The sequence below is a fragment of the Periplaneta americana genome, chromosome 9, assembly GCF_040183065.1.
Source record: "Periplaneta americana isolate PAMFEO1 chromosome 9, P.americana_PAMFEO1_priV1, whole genome shotgun sequence".
NCBI classification, from domain to species: Eukaryota; Metazoa; Arthropoda; class Insecta; order Blattodea; family Blattidae; genus Periplaneta; species Periplaneta americana.
The window spans coordinates 174710095-174732531 of record NC_091125.1 but is presented as its reverse complement, the minus strand read 5'-3'; the positions used below and the strand labels follow the sequence as shown (position 1 = coordinate 174732531).

Below are 22437 nucleotides of genomic sequence, written 5' to 3'. Positions count from 1 at the left end.
ATTTAACAAGGATGAGTTATGTATGAGAATTCCTTTAAACAAACTGCACAAAATGGCTGACCACATAATTGTCTGATTTTTGTCAGAACATCAGTGCAACAAAATTGCTACATTTTAAGTTTTCCCCTGGATTTGTAGTAAATGTATTTAAATCTTAAAATCCCATTCCCTTAGTAGCCTATATGGTAAACTCTTCCAAAAATGCTAAAAACTCACAAATGGAAAATAATGCAAAATACGTACTCTAATAAATATGTTGAGAGTATAAATCTAATTTCGAAGTTAGGCATAAAAATTATATTTGAAATAATATGGCGTATTCATGTTTTCAATATAATTTTTATAAGACAGTTTTTTTGTTAAGAATGTAGATAGAAGACGATTACTGTAAGAGAGTGACATGCCGAAATTGCTAAGAAATGGGAGGAATGCATGGAATTGGTACAAAATGCAAATTAGCTTTTACCTCGATAATTAGATCTAATGTGTAGCAGAGGTCTGCATTGGCGGGATTTAGTGAACTAAAATGAAGCCCCTGCTAAGCTGGGTGTGCACCTGCCTGAACCTGTCCAAATTCTGATATCTGACTCAGCAGTGCTGCATTCTGTGAGCAGTGATAGTGCCTGAATGCTGAAAAATTATTTCACATTTCTGCATTAAGATTGTATTAATTTAATGATCTTTCCCCCAAGTGTTGTAAATGTTTTATTAACAATTATAATCATCATCCTCACAGGTTGTAGTCTGATGAACAGTTACAGTCTACCAAATCTTTCCTGTAAAAATTCTCAAAAGAAAAATTTTAATTGTACAACAGTACAAAATAACTATCTGTATTTTTGAGCAATTTCAATCTGGGCAGCCAACTTCACCTCAGTTTACGGTAGTATCAGTCTTCGGTTACCAGACATAAAGTCCAGGATTATAATGTCCATACGTCAAAATGTCCATGAAATAATGTCCACATTGAAAATGTCCATGTTAAATCGTCCAGTCAGAATGTCCATAGTTCTATAATGCCCACTTTACTCTGATGTCCAGAGTCAAAATGTCCATAGTAAAGATGTCACCACATTAATGGCACTCCCTTTCATTACGCTCGGTGATATACAAGAAGTCTTTGCAGAGGTGAGTGAAGAAATGGATGAGCGTATTGATGATATAGTCACACATTTAGAAGTAAATTACATCAGAGGTACGGAGAGGAGATGAAGACGTGTATCACTTCACTTTCGTGCAGATATTTGGAACGTGCATCTCCCAAGCCTGGAAGGCATGCAGCTCACAAACAACGCGGTAGGAGGCTGGCACAATCATCTTCAACGCGTGATGGCTGTACATCCATCCACTTGGCGATTTATACAGTGCCTAAAGCGCGAAGAAAATGGAATTTGGACACAAATATTGCAAGCAAGAGGGGGCCATACACAAATTAAAGAGCAGGTGAATAAAACGTATTTGACGAATCAAAGACAAATTCTCCAGATTGTGAGAAACTACAACAGGTACAAAGAAAATGGAGAAATTATCATATATCTTAAAAGTATTGGTTACCATCTTAAAAGTGAGGCTCCGGTTCCCTATGATTAATAACTTATTTGTATGAGTTATGGAATAAAATTTACTGTGTTCTATTCAAGCAGTGTTTTTCTTTGAACTTGGACATTATGGACGTTTGACGTTATGGACATTTTGACCTTATGGATGTTTTATCATATGGGCTTTCTGCCGTATGGACGTTTAGTACATGGACATTTTCACTGTATGGACATTTTGACCTTATGGACGTTTTAACATATGGACATTCTGTAGTATGGACTATATATGGTGGAAGCCAGTCTTCCTATATTCTACCTCAAATTTCTGTTTACCAACTTGGAGTTGTAATGCAGTGAACCCTGGACAACAGTTTTGGCTTAAAACTGATCCCAAAGTTTGTTTATACACATGAACTGTATTTGTGGAGAAGAGTGGTACAATTGACCGAAGTCTGTGCTAAAACTGGGGTTAGGTGTGATGTTCAAAAGGTGGAATCTCAGCTTGGCTAAACATGGTTACAGTAGTGTCGAAAAGTAATTGTCTAGTTCTGGCCAAGACCCTACTGCATGCTGTCAAAGCGTGTCTGTACTCTCATGCTGCTTGCTAGCACACGAAATCAAACCTGACTAAACCTAACTGATGCAAACCTCTGATGTGTAGAAAGCTTTGGTACAGAGCCTTTTGGCTGTTCTGCTGTTATTGAAAGAGATGCAGAGCAGTAATGTCCCGCCACTTTTTTCCAGGTTTCTCTTGATATTTACTGCAACTGATGTAATACTGTATTCATGCTGTTCTGGTTGCTGTTATGGTGATGCAACAGAAGTGGTCGTAGTGAAATGTGAAGCAAATGGTTGAGCCCTGTACAAAGTAGAGCTGTTCTTCTTGTAGCTGTCACTTAGAACACGAGCATGATGCAGCAGATATCCTGCTTGTTCGCGCATGATCCAGAAGCTTGGGTGCAGGACCCTAACTTCAGCAGTGCGTTGTTTTAAAAATGCAAATTGTAATGTCCTTCAAAATTCTTGATAATTTAAGGCAGTGTGCTTTTTATGTAAGGCGGTCCACACCTGTGGAGTAACGGTCAGCGCGTCTGGCCTTGAAACCAGGTGGTCCGGTTTCGAATCCCGGTCGGGGGAAGTTACCTGATTGAGGTTTTTTCTGGGGTTTTCCCTCAACCCAATACGAGCAAATGCTGGGTAACTTACGGTGCTGGACCCCGGACTTATTTCACTGGCATTATCACCTTCATTTCATTCAGATGCTAAATAACCTAGATGTTGATACAGCGTCGTAAAATAACCCAATATAATAATAATTTATGTAAGGCAACCATACAGCAGGCCAGTATTAAACTCCTGGTGAGTCCATTGTGGAATTTGAAATGTATTGTGGCACATTCTCTTCATTAACTCCATTACTCCTGCACAATTTCCTTGAATTCTCCACATATTTTCGTGTATATACAGGGAGTAGAAAAATTCGATCAACAGATTTTGTAATAGTAGATGTGGTCATGGCAAGTAATTTTTGGCCTCTAGGAGTTTAGAAGAGCAGTTAATGGAGAACTGTAAAGAAATTAATAATAAGACATAATTTGATTGTTTTCTATTTAAACTGATAACGAAATTTCATATTACTCTGTTACACATTTTGCTCCAGTGTTTCTCGGCCTTTTGGATAAGACTGCCCTTTCCCTCACATTACTTTAGTGCAGCCCCTGGCTAAAGTGTAGAATGTAGAACATAGTAATGTGAAATGTGGCTTATTTAAAAAATATTACAACGATCTAAATGGATTAGGATTATGTTGGGTCTGAAGTAACTGGTAATGTATTTTAATTTGTTAATCATGTAATTATTAAAGAATGTTGTATGTTTACACAGCAGTCCGAAGACAATATAAATTTAAAAGTTATGTTTTGAAAAGTAAAAAAAAAAAAAAAAAAAATTAAATAAATATCGATCATCTAGTTCAAAAGTGCAATAACTCAAAACAACAAGTTTTGAGATATCTTCAGTTGAAAGTTTCAAATAAATCACTTAGAAAGGAACAGAGTTCTGGTTCATAACCACGGCAATTAAAAATGAGTCAGTATTCAGGACGAGTTTATCACAATCTTTCAGTTCATTATTGATACATTTCGAAATGTACTGATAATGAATTAGTAAAGTCCATAGTTATAATTATTTCTAAAGCAGTTTATTTAGTTTTTTTTTTTTTTCTTTTTGGTTGTAAATATGACTTATCTCAATATTGAATCGGAAAGAGCTCCAAAAGGGGCTTTCAGTAGTATAAATTACTAAAAAATGGCAATTTTTGAGTTGTCGCACTTTTGAACTGGACGATCGATATGTAATAACTCAAAAAGTATTAAATTGATACTAATGAAGCTATTAAATCTCTAGTTTGAAAAGTGTGACGAATAGAAATTTAAGCCATTCATTCTTTAATTGCTCTTTGGACTCCCAAAGGGTTGCTGTCCCCCGGATGAGAATTACTGTTAGGACGGCGGGCCGCACTAAAGTAAAGTGTGGAAAAGAGGGCCTCGTCATCAAGAAGGTTGAAAAACACTGATCTGAAGGATTTGAAATTGACGATATAGGGAACCCGCTGCACATTGTATTGTTTTAGTGCTTGTATGGCAATGGAACATTTCTCACAGGCTAGGAACCTTCATGTGCTGTTTTCGTGTTGCTTTCTTAGCAGCTGAAGTCCTCCTTCCGCACTTGATTTGTGGCAATCAAGGCCAACACTGCACGATGCACATTAAAGGGATTACATTCCAGGCAAAGGGGTTATTATCCCTTTCTTTATGACGTGATTTTCATTGTCATACTAGAGATTTTTTGGGATTGTGCAACACTGCAGACGTCTGTGAATAACATCGCATTGAAATGACAACTGAAACATATGTGCAGAGCTGGATCTGGAAGCAAGCACTTTACTTTGGCATTGATCATATTTTCTTCCTTGCTTATTTGTAACAATTTTGATGCAGACACCATTCGTGGTTTGTGATTATGTGGTCTGCATGGACGGCATTGGCTGAGGTGAGTGAGTCTGTCAGATTTATTTGGGAAGTGAAATGGCTACCTACTTATCTCAGACCAGTCAAGCAGAATAGTTGTTTATAACGACCCTAATGAGTAGGAGTCCCTTTTCACCTCGGTTTTTCGCCTATAGACAAAGATAGAGACAATATCGTAAATGCAGCGAATTCCTTATATGTTAACAGTTCAGCCTGTATCTCTTGCGGTCCACACGTGTGCAGTAACAATTAGCGCATCTGGCCGCGAAACCAGGTGGCCCGGGTTCGATTCCCGATTGGGGCAAGTTACTTGGTTGAGGTTTTCTCCGGGGTTTTCCCTCAACCCAAGATGAGCAAATGCTGGGTAACTTTCAGTGCTGGACCCCGGACTCACTTCACCGGCATTATCACCATCTCATTCAGATGTTGATAGAGCATCGTAAAATAACCTACTAAAAATGTATCTCTTGTTGTAAATGAAGACTAGTGGCATCATAGCCATTGTCCTCCAAGTTAGATTGTGGAAAACTTTACATAATCGCATCCTGCTTTAAATTCACTTTCGATTTTCATGTTCATGATGTTAAATGGCCTAGCTTTTCAGTGCCGGATAAACGTGATATTATAATGAAACACCCAGATTATTGGTGTAAACATCAACATCAGTCTCTGTGACTCCAATTGGAGCACAGGGTAGCAGTGAAAGACTTGCATCCTGTTAGATTGCCAGCCACCATTCTCACTTCATATCTCGTCTTCTGTCACCTTGTGGGTTCCAGTCTTTGTTCTCTTGTTAATTTCTTCACCAATTGGTTTCTTGTTGGTTACCCTCGACAGATTATCATTTGTTACATTTGACCATCATAAATTGAGGATTTAGCAGAAATATGTATGTTTTGCATCCATACATCATTCTTACAACCTAATCCTTAAAAAATAAAATCTCTTAATCAAAACCACATCAGTTGTTGGTCTGATAACATAAAATTATTGAAGTAAATGTTAAATGTTATGTTTTATTTAACGACGCTCGCAACTGCAGAGGTTATATCAGTGTCGCCGGATGTTCCAGAATTTTGTCCCGCAGGAGTTCTTTTACATGCCAGTAAATCTACTGACATGAGCCTATCGCATTTAAGCACACTTAAATGCCATCGACCTGGGCCGGGATCGAACCCGCAACCTTGGGCATAGAAGGCCAGCACTATACCAACTTGCCAACCAGGTCGGCTTATTGAAGTATTTCAAGATGTAATCTTAATCTTGAAGTCGGGTTTATGTAAACCTCTACACTTGAACATATTTCTTTTGTTAGTACTAAAGTGTGTCCAGTTCACTGAGTTTTATGTAATGTTGCTGTAGTGGAACAGTGAGAGTTATATTCAGTGGCTTTCATAAGTAACTGATCACTGACAGGAATGATTCTTGAACATGTTATACTGCATATCTTTCCAATGAAGGTATTTCCTGGAGCCATACAGCCAATCTAGTCACAAATGTGCCTAGTAAAGAAGCACCACTTTTCCATGCATGCCATTGGTATATCTGGTGAGTTAGCATTCAGAGTATCGACACATTGTTGGCATAAAATAGAACACAAAATATCACGCAAGCATTTAACTCTGCTACAAAGAAGAAAAATCGCCAATCCCTTGGCCTCTGTGATCTCCAGACTTAACTCCCGTGGATTTTTTTAATGGGGATTTGTTAAGGATCGTATGTATGCAACTAAACCACGAACTACCCCTGAATGGATTGTGCACTCAATACTGATGATCACTCCTGACGTGCTTCGGAGAGTGCCTGAGGAGATGATCCGCCATTTGCACTTGTATATCCTTCAGGGTGACAGACATGTTGAAAACTATGAGCCATAATTACTGTAATCTCTGCATAATCTGTTTATGTTTTCATAACAATTACTCTAAGTTTTGAATTCAGTAATGGTTGTTTCATTCGTCACTACAAGGAAAAGTGGCTTCTGGTGGGCACACTTGCAACCGAATCTATTGTATGGCATCAGGAAAGGTTCCTACTAACAGAGATGTATAACACAACCAAAAATCATCAAAATTTGTCAGTTTTCGGATTGATCAATCACTTACGAAATACCCTGTATTATAAATATAACAAGAAGGGGACTGAAGGAGGGGCTGGAATTTTTACAACACTGTCTTCAGTTTTTCTCTGGAAGGTGAGTAAAACTCGGAGGATCTCCACTATGCGTAGGTTGTGAACTACCAGCTGCTGTGTCAGATAATAACGAGACCTTGGCCGGCCACTTGACCTCTGTGACTACACAAAAGAACTGAGTGGTGTTGAATTCCTTGGAGAGAGAGACTGCTAGATTCGACATAAAGACAGTGACAGAGAAAAGTTGTATGTCTTACATAGTACACAATGCAGTGAATATTTCTCTGATATAGTTGCTGCTTCACAGGAGGTGACACTTGTTAAAGAAGGAGGGTCACTAGGGTTCAGCATCATTGGAGGCACGGACCACTCATGTATGCCTTTCGGAGCAACTGAACCAGGCATTTTCATATCACATGTGAGTACCTGTATCTTTCTGTGTGTTGCTGCTGACTTAAACTAGATATCGATTGTAAATTGAGGTCACCGTAACAACATTTAACTGCTCTGCCAGTTAATTCCATAGTTCATAAAAACTTGAGGAACAAAAGAATTCGTACTTACTTGTTAGTCAGCTTCTGTAATGGATTTTAAGTCTTATAATGCTGTGGTAGTACAGAAAAATCATATTCCCAATTTTCTCATAAATACACACTTTCAGCATCTCCTTTATAAAAAAAAAGTTTTTGGCTAGTGGTCTGTCTGTACACAGCGATTTCTTACAAACTACTGCAGGAATTTAATGCATGTAAATTCATACTGTGACGCACCTGAAGTGAAAAATGAATTGTCCTTCATTTGAAGGAAAAAGATACTGACTCAATTCAGGGGCGTACCCAAGGGAGAGGGTGGGGGGTTTACTGGATTTGGTTATTGAGTCTGTGTATGACTATGAAAATTCACAAATGCCGAAGTTCTCTTCAAAAATAAGATTTAACGGGCATACTTTTCACTTGTAAACTAAAAACATGTATTTGCATAATTATCCGAGCCCTATTCATGATAAACTGTTGTTTGGAAAGGGAAAGTTGGAATGTCCTTTCGCTATATGCTTACTGTGGGCATACAAACTACTGACACCTTTTCATGTTTCTGTTTATTAAATACAGATTTTCGTAAAGGGCAGAATAATATTTGGAAGTGATTGCAATATACAAAATGTTGGTACTATCATATGTGCATTTCAGCAAAATTAATTACCAGTACATCTATTTAAACTATACAATTCATGTTATTTTCTGAGATTGTAAAAACATATCTTTTTGATGAAATGAGTGGAAATAAAGGTTAATCGTATTATTCATGTACACTTCAGTAAGTAATTTTATATTGAATGCTTATTCAAACAGAACATCATCATTTGTACTGATAATTTGTTGTGAAATGCACAGTTGTAAAAGGAAATAATAATAATAATGATTTATTTAACCTTTCAGAGTTAAGGCCATACGGCCTTCTCTAACACTCAACTAGGAGTAAAAACTGCATTACAAAAACACTACAAATTTACAAAGTACACTACAATTTTACACACAAGTACACTACAGTTTTACAAATAGGTGTCTTCTTATGACAGTTTTTATAAAGTTACATTTCTAGTTACACTTAGACTCCCTTTCCCTCAAGTTTACACAGAATCATAAGAACATACTTGTGTGAAGTTACGAGCTCACATATATATAGTAATACTTCGACTTTGGATGTTACCTATAACAAAACCGTGACTCTGTGCCCGTTTTGAGACCTTTTCCATTCATTATTACAAATAATGCCCATGGCTTGTCAGTATATCTTTTCATTAATAATCTTCCTCGTATGTAATCGTGAAAACTTTGTAACTAATTCAACAGTTCATAGCATAAATACATGTCAAAAAAATGACTTTCATACTCCATCGGCAAGTCTATCGTGCTATCAAAAAGGAGTGCGTTATATGACAGTAAAAACTTTTAATAGCCTCCCTATCGATATAAAAAATGAAACTCAAAACCTAAAATTATTTAGGGCCAAATTAAAGAAGTACCTAATTTCTCACGCCTTCTATTTTGTAGGTGAATTCATGACATTCAATAACACTTCATGAAATTGATACTAAAACTTTGTGTTGTACTAGTAGACTATATTGTAAATCTCGTCTGTATATATTTCATCTAGACTGTGACTATAAATTAAGACTTTATAATAGTATTAAGTTTTTTGACTTGTTCCATATTCTAGCTGTAAGCAATGTATGAATACCATGGAATGTTAATAAATACAATGCAATACAATACAGCATTGTGTGATTAACACGCTCTGTAAATTTAACCTGCTTAAGCACTCCAAGTTTGTCACGTTAAGACAGTGAACCTGCACAATTTTGAACAGATGCATTCAATAAACTGCTTAAATTCGATGAGACTGGAGACAGAGTAAGTCCTTTTGTGACAAGGGACAAAATTTCAGTTTGTTAGTAGTTTGTTACAAAAGCCACTAAGTTATGATAACATATTGGCAGTCATTGTGGGCTGTGTGATAGAGGAACAGCTTCAGAGATTTTTTTTTTTTTTCAAAGTACTGAAGTGTTTCTGTTGTTGCTATGTTGTGAGTAGCAGGCTAACTTCTTTGTCACTGTGCAGGTGGTTCCGGGAGGCATTGCTGCTCGTTCAGGGAAGTTGCGGATGGGCGATCGGATTCTGAAGGTGAATGACGAGGACGTGACGAAATCAAGTCACCAGGAAGCAGTGATGAAGCTTCTGAAGCCAGGGGACGAGATTGTGCTCACCGTCCAGCATGACCCCTTGCCTGAGGGGTATGAGGTTGGTACTCTATTTCGTAAGAGAACCATCCAATTTCGTAGACTTTCTCTAGCAGTTTGTCTTAATCTTATTTACGAATTTTTCTTGCTTCTGTTTAATAATAAGAGGATTGTTATTTCTGTCATGAGTGGTTGCTGGAGTTAGGGTGGATGGTATGATGAAATGTGTAGTACGTCATTATATGAGCACAAATTTAGGCTGTCTGTGAACAGTATGCATGCAGTTTTGGGTGAGAAATATTCTAATCATTCGATTTTAAACTGCTGATGTTTTCACTAGCAGTAGTTGTGAATGACTTTGGCACCTGAGGGAAGTAGAAAATAAGCTTTCCAAATATAGCTGCATATACAATGAGTCATCCCTAAAGGTACGGTCACACGTCGCTACTTTTGCAGCGCTGCAGTACAAAATACTGCTCAGCTCTCGTACTGCGACGTGTGAACAATGGTGCAACCCGAAAAGTAGCGGCTTCCATACCAGTGCTTGCTACTTTGTCGTGCTGCACACAACTTAAAAGTAGCGACGTGTGAACAGGGTTCTCAGAGTTGCAGTCGCACCATTTTTTATATCAGTTTTGTTGAAACTTTTGCATCAGTTGCAAACATTGTTGCATCATGTGCCAATGATATTTTGTGTTGTTTGGATACATCTTAATGTTTGATGTGATGAAAATAAATAACTTGTAACAGTTACTAAATGTACAGTACAACACAGTCAGTACATATTTGCTGATTATATAAGTAATTTTTTTTTTAATTTTCCGTAGCATAGTTTCAAGAGAAAATCCACAAATGATTAGGGAAAACACAGGAATTTTACTGGAAGCAAGTAAAGCGATAGGTTTGGAAGTAAATCCCGAAAAGATGAAGTATATGATTATGTCTCGTGACCAGAATATTGTGCGAAATGGAAATATAAAAATTGGAAATTTATCTTTTGAAGAGGTGGAGAAGTTCAAATATCTGGGAGCAACAGTAACAAATATAAATGATACTCGGGAGGAAATTAAACGCAGAATAAATATGGGAAATGCCTGTTATTATTCGGTTGAGAAGCTCTTATCATCCAGTCTGCTGTCAAAAAATCTGAAAGTAAGAATTTATAAAACAGTTATATCACCGGTTGCTCTTTATGGTTGTGAAACTTGGACTCTCACTTTGAGAGAGGAACATAGGTTAATGGTGTTTGAGAATAAGGTGCTTAGGAAAATATTTGGGGCTAAGAGGGATGAAGTTACAGGAGAATGGAGAAAGTTACACAACACAGAAGTGCACACATTGTATTCTTCACCTGACATAATTAGGAACATTAAATCCAGACGTTTGAGATGGGCGGGGCATGTAGCACGTATGAGCGAATCCAGAAATGCATATAGAGTGTTAGTTGGGAGGCTGGAGGGAAAAAGACCTTTGAGGAGGCCGAGACGTAGATGGGAAGATAATATTAAAATGGATTTGAGGGAAGTGGGATATGATGATAGAGACTGGATTAATCTTCCTCAGGATAGGGACCGGTGGCGGGCTTATGTGAGGGCCACAATGAACCTCCGGGTTCCTTAAAAGCCAGTAAGTAAATAAGCATAGTTTCAAACAGGATGGTTGCCAACATTGCTTACGAGAATATAGCTATTTGTTTTCATGAAGTATATTATATAGGCGTTTTTTCTAATTATAGCTCTATAATAAAAATAATGTAAATTTCTAAATGCTATTTAGAACAGAAAAATAAATAATAAACCTACTTGAACCAAGAGAGTGCTTATGGAATTTACAAATGCCGATTTCCATCAAAAAGTAAAAAACTTAAGCAGAAATTGCTAGTACAATGCAAATTTCAGAAGGTGATGTTTAAAAAACGCACTGTATTCGGAACCAACACAATAAAGAAGGGTTAAAAAATAATAACCCTCATACTCGCAAAAAGTTCGTAACATTTGGGTTTATTTATCCCCTTTATCGTAGTTTTCGAAGAAGATCGTAAGTTCAAATTGTTCTGTATTTCTACTTTTTCTTTGTCCCAACGTCTTTTGCTTTTATAGTTTAATGTTTTGTTCTCATTTTCTAATTAAAAGAAGTGATAAGTAAGCAGCTGTAAACGTAGCGCCTTGTAACATCCAGTCGCAACTTTTGCAGTGCTTGGATTGTGCAGCACAAAAAATAACATGCAACGTGCTACTTCTGGCTTATGTGTGAACACGACACGCAACTTTCGCAGCCACAGTACAAAAGTTGCGCAGCAAAAGTAGCGACATGTGACCTTACCTTTAAGCATGATGCGATGTAGTTGACAATGGCTGGTGAAAGTGGAGAACCCATGGCGACTCCTTCTATCTGTTCATAGTATGTGTTGTTCTGCAGAAAATATATGGAAGTGAGAGAGTGACGAAATATTTCAGTGATATCCAGTGGAAATTGATTGGAAAGCAGTTGTGTGGTTTCAGAGACTACTAATTCTACTACTACATGGAGCATGAAATATTAGCTACAGCGCCATTGAAGCCTGAACACTTTTTCAGATATGTAGACGATACGTTTGTCATCTGGCTTCATGGACAAAACACATTACCAGATTTCTTTAGGCGTTTAAACAGTCTACAACACCAGATTTAATTCACTATGGAGATGGAAACGGATGGTAAACTCCCCTTTCTGGATATCCTTATCTCCAGAAATCATAACAGAACTCTTGGCCATGCGGTATACCGTAAACCCACACACACTAACTTGTATCTAAATGCTAATAGTTTCCATCACAAATCTTAATGGATGGGCATACTAAACACACTGACCCATAGAGTGCTCTCTGTATCACTCCTGGAGCTATTGGACACCGAATTTCAACATCTGAAACTCACTCTCCAGCAGAATGGCTAAAAACATTGCAGTCGCTCTGAAAAAAGCAAGACACAAGAAGAAGAAGCAGCAGCCCACCACACAAGCATGCCTACCATTCACGGGGAAGTTGTCGGGAAAGATAAGCAGGCTACTCCACAAGCATGGAATAAAAACAATCCATAAACCTCCACCTAAAATTAGGAACAGGGTCAGATCAATAAAAGACTATCTATAATGTTTTCGCAGTAAGAAAAATCCTAATATAAACAATAGCACGTGACTGAAGTGAGGCTTCATTGGCCGCTGTTTGGCGCCATAGATTCTCAGTACGTGTTCCCGCCTACTGTTGTACATTCTGTTTCATGTTAAACATTTCCCGTTACTCAAGTAGGCCTAACCTCACTACTATGCATTGCTTTGCTTAGGAAACATTTAATTTATAATTACTGTAATTAAATTATTTTTAAGTCTTATGCTTTGACAATGGATATTTGAGAATGCAGAAGCCATACTTTAGTACAACTTGCTTACGTGAACAACTACGAGCTCAAGTGACGCCAGCTTGTTACAAGAACAGACTACCTTGGTATTGCTGTTGGTATTCATCCGCGTTCATGGTACATAACAAAATATAAAAGTAGCTTTTCTTTCACATAGCATTTTACATATGAGTGAAGTGAAATGTTTCATCGTATTTAACAACTAGAATTCAATTTTTTATTTTCAAATAATACAAATTGTGGTTTCCAAATACGAACTATATTTTCCTGTGTCATGTGAGTGTTTCGACTGGGAGCCAATCACGGGTATGACAGCCACGTGCTTATATTTACATTAGGATTTTTCTTACAGCGAAAACAGTATAGATCTATATTGAAAAAGGCCATAGAGCTAATTTCAATAAAACCGAGGTCCTGGTGAAGTGTTCAGGCTACTGGGATAGGAGGGTTAAGAAAATTCTCAACACCCAGACGGCAACTCGTGATCAACAGAGGACACATGAGAACATGTCCGCTGGGTCTTCCGAGAGACCCGTGATCAGTCGGCCGCCCTGCACAACACAAGGCGACACGTCGGCCGTATTCATGCTGCAGTCCGCAACGCATGAAACACGGACAGCCAATCAACGCCCAGCTCCTCGGCTGACTACTCCCCCCTGCACTATAAATAAGGAGCAAGATATCCCACTAATTGTCAGTTAACCCTGAAGACGAGGAAGATGAACATCCTCGAAACGTCGCTGGATCACCAATTTGTTACCTGGCTGGAAGCCCCAGAACGTTTTGAATAAATTAAAGAATTGAAGACAAATTAAATTACATTTTTTCGGCACAAATTAAGGATTATGAACTACTTTCTTCAAAATGTTATTGAAGAACTCGAACATGTCTTCACACAGCCCCCTTTTGAGGATTCATATGTACATGAGGTAGTAACAGATGTTACCTCAGACTCGACACAGAATATAGTTGACTAGCTTGTAGCTATTGGAACACAGCATTCCTCCATCTTGTTTGTATGTTAGTATTTCTGGATGCCTTTTGTGGTAGGTTTCACTAGAAATAAAGAGGAAGAATTACTTCATTCCAGTCTTTAATAATACTTCTATCCACAGTTAAGTCAGATGGTGTTGGATTGCTTCAGCACATGACAGTTGATTCCCAGTGTGGCTTTGCTTTGCTTTGCTTTGAATGCAGTTGCTATTTTCTTAATTTTACCTTTTGAGAGGTCAAAGTTGCGAACACATAGGCCAAAAGAGTGGTCATGCACAGAGAATACGTTTGTGATATCTATAGTTGTATCTTTCTGCAAGCCAAGAACCAAACTCACCATTGTATTGTTTCTGTCACCTTATATTTTACACTCGCTAATTCACTTCATGCACAGATTTGTCTCTATAGTCGCGACGCTATTATTCCCAGCGTGACTCCTCCTCTTTGCTTACGCCTTAGAAAGTGAAGGCTCTATAAAGTCTAGGTAGGTAGTATCGTTCGCCATTTTTGTTCTTTCGTTGCCGAGCTACCATATGAGGAATCTATTTGTCACACCGTTAAACATTATCATGTACTATGATAATAAATCAAACGCACTATAATTCAGCGGCAAATAACGTCTTCGTGTGTTTTCTGTGAACGCCAATGAAAGAGCCAAATGGCGGGCGATTATATTAAGTATTTATCGAGCCTTAAGAAATGAATAACGTCTTCATAAGCGAATCACAAGAGAGACACGTTTAAATGTAGCCGACCTGCAACGTGATTGGCTGCTGGAAATTAGAGCGACGGGACTATAGTTTCAGAATGCTTCTATCATGATGTGCTGACTTTCCAGAAACATTTATTTTCTTTTCGTTTGCCTTATTATCAATCTCTGGCTGCTTTCTGCCCATCATTTTCTTTACACACTCACCGCGAACTCTTGATAATACTGGGTAGGGCTGTTGGACTATAGCGTGTGCTGTGCTTTCTAGGGAAAGTGATGCAAATAGGACTTTAATATAACAAAAAATGGGATTTTCACTACATTTCAAGTGTTTCCCGGAAAAAGGAAATGTAGACCTTTTTCTGGCAAATCCCTGTCATGATACCGAAGATCACATGAGATTTACGACTTTGGATCAATAGTTATCTCACAGTATTGTATTGTCTTTATTGGTCTAGTCTAGTCCAGACCTGGGTTCATGCATGGGGTTTGTTTACAGCTGTTGTTCACGAATTAAAATGAAAAAAGAGAAAATGTTGTTGTTGTTATTTTCGTTTTCTAATACCAGGCATTTGACAATAAAGTCATTTGACCTCTTGCACTCCAATATTTTTCAAAGATATTATCATGGCCAGCCACTGAAGCACAGATTTTGAGGTGTTCCGAATCCATTTCTTGGTTTGAGTTGCACAATGTGCAGTTAGGGGACTGATATATTCCAATTCTATGCAGGTGTTTGGCCAAACAATCATGGCCTGTTACCAATCTAAATGCAGCTACAGACGATTTTCGTGGTAAATCGGGAATTAACTGTGGATTATGATGCAGAGAGTTCCATTTTTTCCCTTGGGATTGAGTTATCAAATTTTGTTTGTTGAAGTCTAAGTATGTAGATTTAGTAACAGGTCTGTAAGTAGCAGTACTGCCCTTCTTTGCTAAAGCATCCGCATTCTCGTTTCCCAGGATTCCACAATGGGATGGTATCCATTGGAATACAATTCTTTTATTGAGTGATATTAATTGAGAGAGCATTTTAGTTATTTCTGCTGTTTGAGATGAAGGTGTGAGTTTAGAGACTATTGATAGAATAGCTGCCTTGGAGTCTGACAATATAACTGCATTCCTAAATTTATTGATGTGGCATAGAAGATTCCTGAGACTTTCACTTATTGCAATGATTTCTCCATCAAAACTTGTTGTTCCATACCCAAGAGATATGTAAAGTGAGAAGAGACAGCACGTAACACCTGCACCGGCATCTTGTTCTCTGGAGATCAAGGATCCAGAGAGAAAATGTGTGTTAATGCTTGCAATTATCATATTGGCATTAATAGAAAAATTTGAAACATCGAATGTGTGATATTCTGTTCATTCATGGTGAGTGTAGACGACCAGATTGCAATAGTCAGATCACTGTCAGGATTACTCATGTACCCTTGGCATGTTTAATTATTATATGACAGAGGGAGGTTTTGGTATATTTAAACTCAGTGAATGGCCAATATTATCTTCAATCTTTTATGTTATCTTTTCCTATCTTTGACTGTTGAAGTTTTAACTCTGTTACTTTATTGTAATGCACTGAATGCTGATCAGAAGCAGGAAATGTTGAGTTGTCGAGAGATTGTCTACAGTGTTTCCAGAGAGATGAGGTGTGTTGCTGTGGGTGGACATGGGTTCGCTACTTAACCCTGAAACAAAAAATCAAAATACAGTAGAATCTCTACTATCCGTGGTAATGAAGGGGGTGGAACGAACGGTTAATCGAAAACATCGGATAATCCGTACCATGAAATATTTTAATAAATTAAGTGAATAATACTTGAACTTTCGTAACTTCCTCCGTAGTCTTGTTTAACACGCTAGGTAGTGGATCAGAAGTTCACTAATTTAAGTTCGGTTGTTAACGACGTGCTTTTAAGGGGGAAGGAAACTCCTTGTATTGGCGGTCAGTGGAAAAATGGGAATAGTAGAGGTCTCATGTTGTAGATTTACATACTCTATACACTTTATCCTTGATTTTTATTAAATCGCGCACAGTGTAACATTAGTCTCGTATTCTGATGTGAGATGAGCCACAGTTTCTCTTTCCCCAAACCACTCAATTATTTGCACTTTTTTCGATACTTGGCACCAATAAGTTTTCTTTTTACACTTATGAAATCCATTTTATCTTGAAGTTGTACAGTACGACAATTCGAACAGTAGACTAAAATGTAAGTGTAAAGGCTTGTAGTAACACTCTCTAGAAAGAATACGTACAAATATAACTTACAGTAGTACTTCATAGTTTCTGTAGAAAAAAGGCGAGAGAAAGACAGTCGGATAATCCGTCAATCGGTTAATAGAGCGACAGATAATCGGGGTTCTACTGTAGTGAAGTTACCTCTCCTGCCGGAAGAAAGTTTCGAGTACAAAAAGCCTAATTTTTTTGGGAATGAGCAATGAATTATCACGGTTGATTTCTTGGGACATGTGTCACTGCCACGCTGAATATTGTTCTGTCCTGCGAAGAACTGAAGCTCAGGAGACAAGGGAAGCTGAGCAAGAGTCATCCTTCATCAGAGCTTTTGTAACTCTAGTGAAATTGTAAGACTGTGGCTTTGAACTGTTGTGTCATCCACCATATTGACTAAAAGAACTGAAGCTGAAGAGGTGAGAGAAGTTAAGCAAAGATGTCATCCACCATGTTCACCAGATTTTGCTCCATCATGCTGTTTTTTATTTCCAAACATCAAACAGGACTTGACAGCAAGGAAATTCGAATGCAATGATGATACGATGTATGCATTGAAGGACTAGTTTTAGGAGAAATCCTCAATCGTGTTTGACAGGGATAAGAAGGCTTGTAGATCATACCAATTAGTATATCGAATTAATAAATAGTGTCGATTAAATCCTGATATTTATATTTATGGTGGGCTGAAAACATATTCACGTCCCCTAACATTATTCATGTATAGATCTGGAGCAGAGCGATGGAGTTAATAGTCAGACAAGCTAGTGAATACAGGTACAGTTCTTAATTCATGAATGCAGGTGTAGTCATTGTCATACTTTCCTTTGACAGCTGCCAATCCAAGTCATTCACTTTATTCAATAACTGATGCATTTGATAGTACAATTATACAGAGCGTTAGCCTACAAGTGAGGCCAGGAAAGCGGCATGTACTGATACGCCGCTTTATGCGCGCAGTTGTTGAGACACGCTCGACAATCAAGGTCGACAAGTTATCAGTTGTGAGCCAGATGTTGCAGTATTTAACACGTACAGTGCAGTTTCTTGACACAGTTGCTTAAATATTCAGCGTGTGTGTAAAATTTGTTAACAATGCAAAACGCAAAGTTCACGCTTGAACAAAGAGTTTTTATGTATGATGCATATGTGAAAACAGTCATGTAGAGAGGTGGGTAGGCAATTTGAAGTGAAATATTTGGGTGCTCCAATTCAGGGTAGAGAAACTGTTAGACGTCTTGTTAACAAATGAAGGACAACAGGGTCGATAAATGCTACAATTCCTAAGCGAAAACGAAGAGTATTGACGGGAGAAAAAATTGATGAAATCAGTGTATCATTTACACTCTCTCCTAATAAATCTCTAAGACGTGTTTCACAGGAAGTTAGTGTTTCAAAAACATCAGTCTTTACTGCTGCTAAACTTTTAAAATTAAAACCCTACAGAGTATAGTATAGAAAGCGGAAGCTTACGGATAGACGATTCCCGCAAGCGACACCGCAGGCAGGCCGCTTTCCTGGCCCCACCCGTAGGCGAACACTCTGTATTATTGTAAGTAAATATCATCCCTAACAACTGGAAATCATATCTGTAGACTGATTACTACTTACCTGGACTCTGTGCCACATTACAGGCCGTCTGCTGAAAGATGATGTAAGCTGTGGCATGAAGTGATTTATAAATACTATTTCTCTTTTTCTAATGTAAAGTAAAATCCCTCATAACCGGCAATACCAAAACAACGGTATTTTTGGCTAGACAAAAATAAAAGTTTAAATCTGCCATATTTCCACAGTCTGGGCCGTCAGTTTTGCCACATTAGGAAGTTCGCACGAACTTTCATTTTCAGTGAAAATTCTATCCTAAAATTAGTGTATTATTTGTGTTGTGTGATGTGTTTTAATAAAGAAAATCTACACAGTTTTTATGTTTATTTAGTTATGTTCGGGCTGTAAGTGTTCCTAAAATTAGTGTATTATTTGTGTTGTGTGATGTGTTTTAATAAGGGAAATCCACACAATTTTTATGTTTATTCAGTTATGCGCAAGTGATAGAGAAATAAGCTTTATATGGCTGCAGTTTCAACGTCTGGCACCATGAAATACGAACTTTATTTTGTACATACTAATTTTTTGTCGAAAAGACAACCTGGTGGCATTGGATAAAAAAAAAACATACCAATATTTATTGAATTCAAATCTAGTCTTTCAGGTAAGGCTCCCTGTAAAGCAGATTTGAATATTTTCAAGGGAAAAATTGTTCCGGGGCCGGGTATCGATCCCGGAACAATTTTTCCCTTGAAATTATTCAAATCTGCTTTACAGGGAGCCTTACCTGAAAGACTAGATTTACATAATATATACGTCACAGTGTACGTTAATAGAAAACCACAATTCCAAGTCACACAGAGATTGTGTGCACTCGATGTGGGTCTCTGGCGTTTTGTCAGCCCATGCGAGTTGTGTGGATATAAAGGGAAAAGTTGGGATGGTGTCGGGTAGAGTTCCCGGGTAGCTCAGTTCATCCAGAGGTCCTGGGATCGATATCCGGCCCCGGAACAATTTTTCCCTTGAAATTATTCATTTATTGAATTATCCGGCAAAATATCGAATCTGGAACTAGCCTGGTCCCTGTGATGCCAGTTAAGAGGGATTCTACTGTAATTTTTTTCACATAAGAATTTTTTAGTCATTTAGTAATACTGTAAGGAATTGGAACGTTTACAAAGAGATCAGAGTAGAACTGCTAGTTTGTAAAATGCAACTTGTGTGTAATGGATTGTGTTGTGCTTGTTGCAAGCTGGTCGAGGTTGAATATATTTCCATCACAGTAAGTAGCACAATACTCCAGTAGACTAACTGGCTTGCTTTGTGTGGCTTAGCTTGCTGGCATGCTGAGAGTTGGCAGTATCCTAGTTTGTTGTTCAGAAATAAATTGGCATATCTCTTAGTGTGTTATAGTTAGGGTTACCATACATCCTCATTTTCAAGTGTTAAATTACTGTATGGGAAGAATTTTTAAAATAAATGCAAATGTCCAGATATTGTATCTGTGGATTTAATTTTTAATAATGCTGTACTTTTAAACAACGGAAGCTAAGATTCTCAACATACCTTGGATCTTCGTTTCACCAAGAGTCAGAAGCTCAGAATGGCATTCGACTCTATGAAGATTTAGACCATTTCACCTCCATTTCCTAATTCTTACCGCTTTACTGGTTGGTTTGCTCACAACTCACGCGAGGTTCTGTTTGTCCTGTTATCTCAGTTTGCATACCGGTACACAGTTGGTTCAGTCAAGCTTCTAGTTGATGTTTGCGAGTTCTTTGTCATGCTCACTGAGCATTTTTCCATTCCTTTAATTCAAATGCAGTTGTTTAAGGAGATGAATCATTGTGAAAGGGAGTACAAGTTTCGTTATTTCACTTCTGTAGCATTTCATTCATACTTGCTGTAAATTTCTGATACTTCAAAGAAAACCACATCAACACAGAAATATCAACTATTCGCATGAAGTTATCCTCTATTGGAACATGACATGAATGACAGGAATTTGAAGTTCATGCTTGCATTTTATATGCATACTCAGATTGTAATAATTAGGAATCAGGTATCAAAACACGCAGCGTATTAAATATTTTAGTTCATTTTAATTGTTTGAAATTGAACGACTTTGCCTCATTGTGCGAATTTGTATCTGTAAGATGTTATTTGAGTTGAATCTTTCGTACACTACTTTTAACACTTGAATATAAATAATTGATTAAATGGCGATCTTACTCGTGTTAATTGTGTAAGCATGTGCGGCTTACAGCTGTTTCGGTGCTTCTTCACATCATCCTCATAGCCTACTAGATCTCGGCGTCATCTCGAACTTAGGAAGACAAAACAAAAACTCAACAAACATAAAAACACACAAAACACAACACAAACACAAGAACACAAGAAATACATCACACTAACATACGAAAACAAAAACACACACAAGATCGCATCCTCATTCAGAAAACAGAAATACAACACAGCATACAGAACAGAAAACACACAAACAACAAAAACAAATAAATACAACCACACAGGCGTATACAAGCTCACATGCAATAGTTGCGACAGTTTCTACATTGGACAGACAGCAGATCATTCCAAACTCGATACAAAGAACACATTAAAGCAATAACCAGAGGACACAATACATCTACATATGCCGAACACATAACTAATGCTAACCACACATACAATAACATAAATACAGACATGGAAATCCTACACATACAACCCAAAAACCAAAAACTCAACACACTAGAACAATATGAAATATACAGACACACTAAAACACACCCCAATCAAATTCTCAACACACAGATCAATTTCAGAACACACACACTATTTGACACCACATTTCAACACTTTTCAACAATCGAACGCACCCACACAACAGGCAGCGAAGTTCGAGATGGTGCCGAGATCTAGTAGACTCTGAGAATGGTGTGAAGTCACACCTGCTTACACAATTAACACGACTAAGATCGCCATTTAATCAATTATGTTATTTGGGGCTTGGAAAGGTCTGATTGGTATGATATGGTAACCCTAGTTATAGTAATAAATACCGCGGCTGTTTTGATTGTCTCCACAGCATCACCACATGAATCCTGTGTCTTTATAATTGGTACTACTCTTGTCGCCTTCTTTATCACATTCATCATGTTATTTTTGTATTCTTCTTACATTCTACGAGGTTCCCGGCCCCTCTTCCCCATCCTCTTTGTGACCCTTGCTGTCTGGTCATGGTTGATCCTCATCTATCACTCCCGCTGGGCAGAGTTTATTGAAGGTGTCTCCTGACTTCATGCAGATTTTCTGTGATTCTGACTTTGCCGTTACATATCATTACCTGACTAAATAATTACGTACCGTAAACTGGGGTTACTTTGAACACAGAGGAAACTTTGAACATTTTTTCTGAAAATCATATTTAAGTTTCTACATGCTACACTTGTTATAGATGGAGGTAAATTATCATAAAAATCATTCTCATATCAAATTTACCTCCATCTATGTATAACAAGTGCAGCATGTAGAAACATAAATATGATTTTCTGAAAAAATGTTCAAAGTTTCCTCTGTGTTCAAAGTAACCCCAGTTTACGGTAGTTAAGTATGCTGTACTGTGACATCAGTAATATCTATTCTTTCTCTCCAAATATCTCGTGAATTCCATGCAGTAAGACTGTTCAGCATATGATTGACGTATATTTGTTTGTTGTAGGAGCTGAAGATAGTGAAGACAGAAGGAGAGAAGCTGGGAATGCATATCAAGGGTGGCCTTAGAGGTCACCGAGGTAATCCACTAGACCGGGCTGATGAGGGTGTCTTCATTTCAAAAATCAACTCTGGTGGAGCTGCAAAGAGGGATGGCAGACTGAAGGTTAAGATACATCAGGCATAAACCTTGTTGAGGAAGATAATGTAACGTGAAGCTGTGGAGTCATGCTGCAAACTGCTTGTGATTGTTTCAGGTGGGGATGAGGCTTCTGGAAGTGAATGGTGTTTCACTGCTAGGGGCTTCACACCAGGAAGCTGTGAACGTGCTTCGTAATTCAGGGAACGAGATAACGCTAGTTGTCTGCAAGGGTAGGAGTTACTGTCAGAATATTACTTTTGCTT

General features: G+C 37.9%; 1 protein-coding gene across 6 annotated transcripts in view; it reads left to right on the top strand.

The window, feature by feature from the left end:
• The window catches only part of scrib (scribble planar cell polarity protein), a 308579-nt gene that overhangs the window by 202171 nt on the left and 83971 nt on the right, over nt 1-22437 (top strand). For all 6 annotated transcript variants that reach the window (XM_069836394.1, XM_069836397.1, XM_069836396.1 and 3 more), the window contains 4 exons: nt 7008-7118; nt 9319-9498; nt 22040-22198; nt 22290-22404. In XM_069836394.1, the coding sequence (XP_069692495.1) occupies nt 7008-7118; nt 9319-9498; nt 22040-22198; nt 22290-22404 (565 nt within the window). The remainder of the gene's footprint in view (nt 1-7007; nt 7119-9318; nt 9499-22039; nt 22199-22289; nt 22405-22437) is intronic.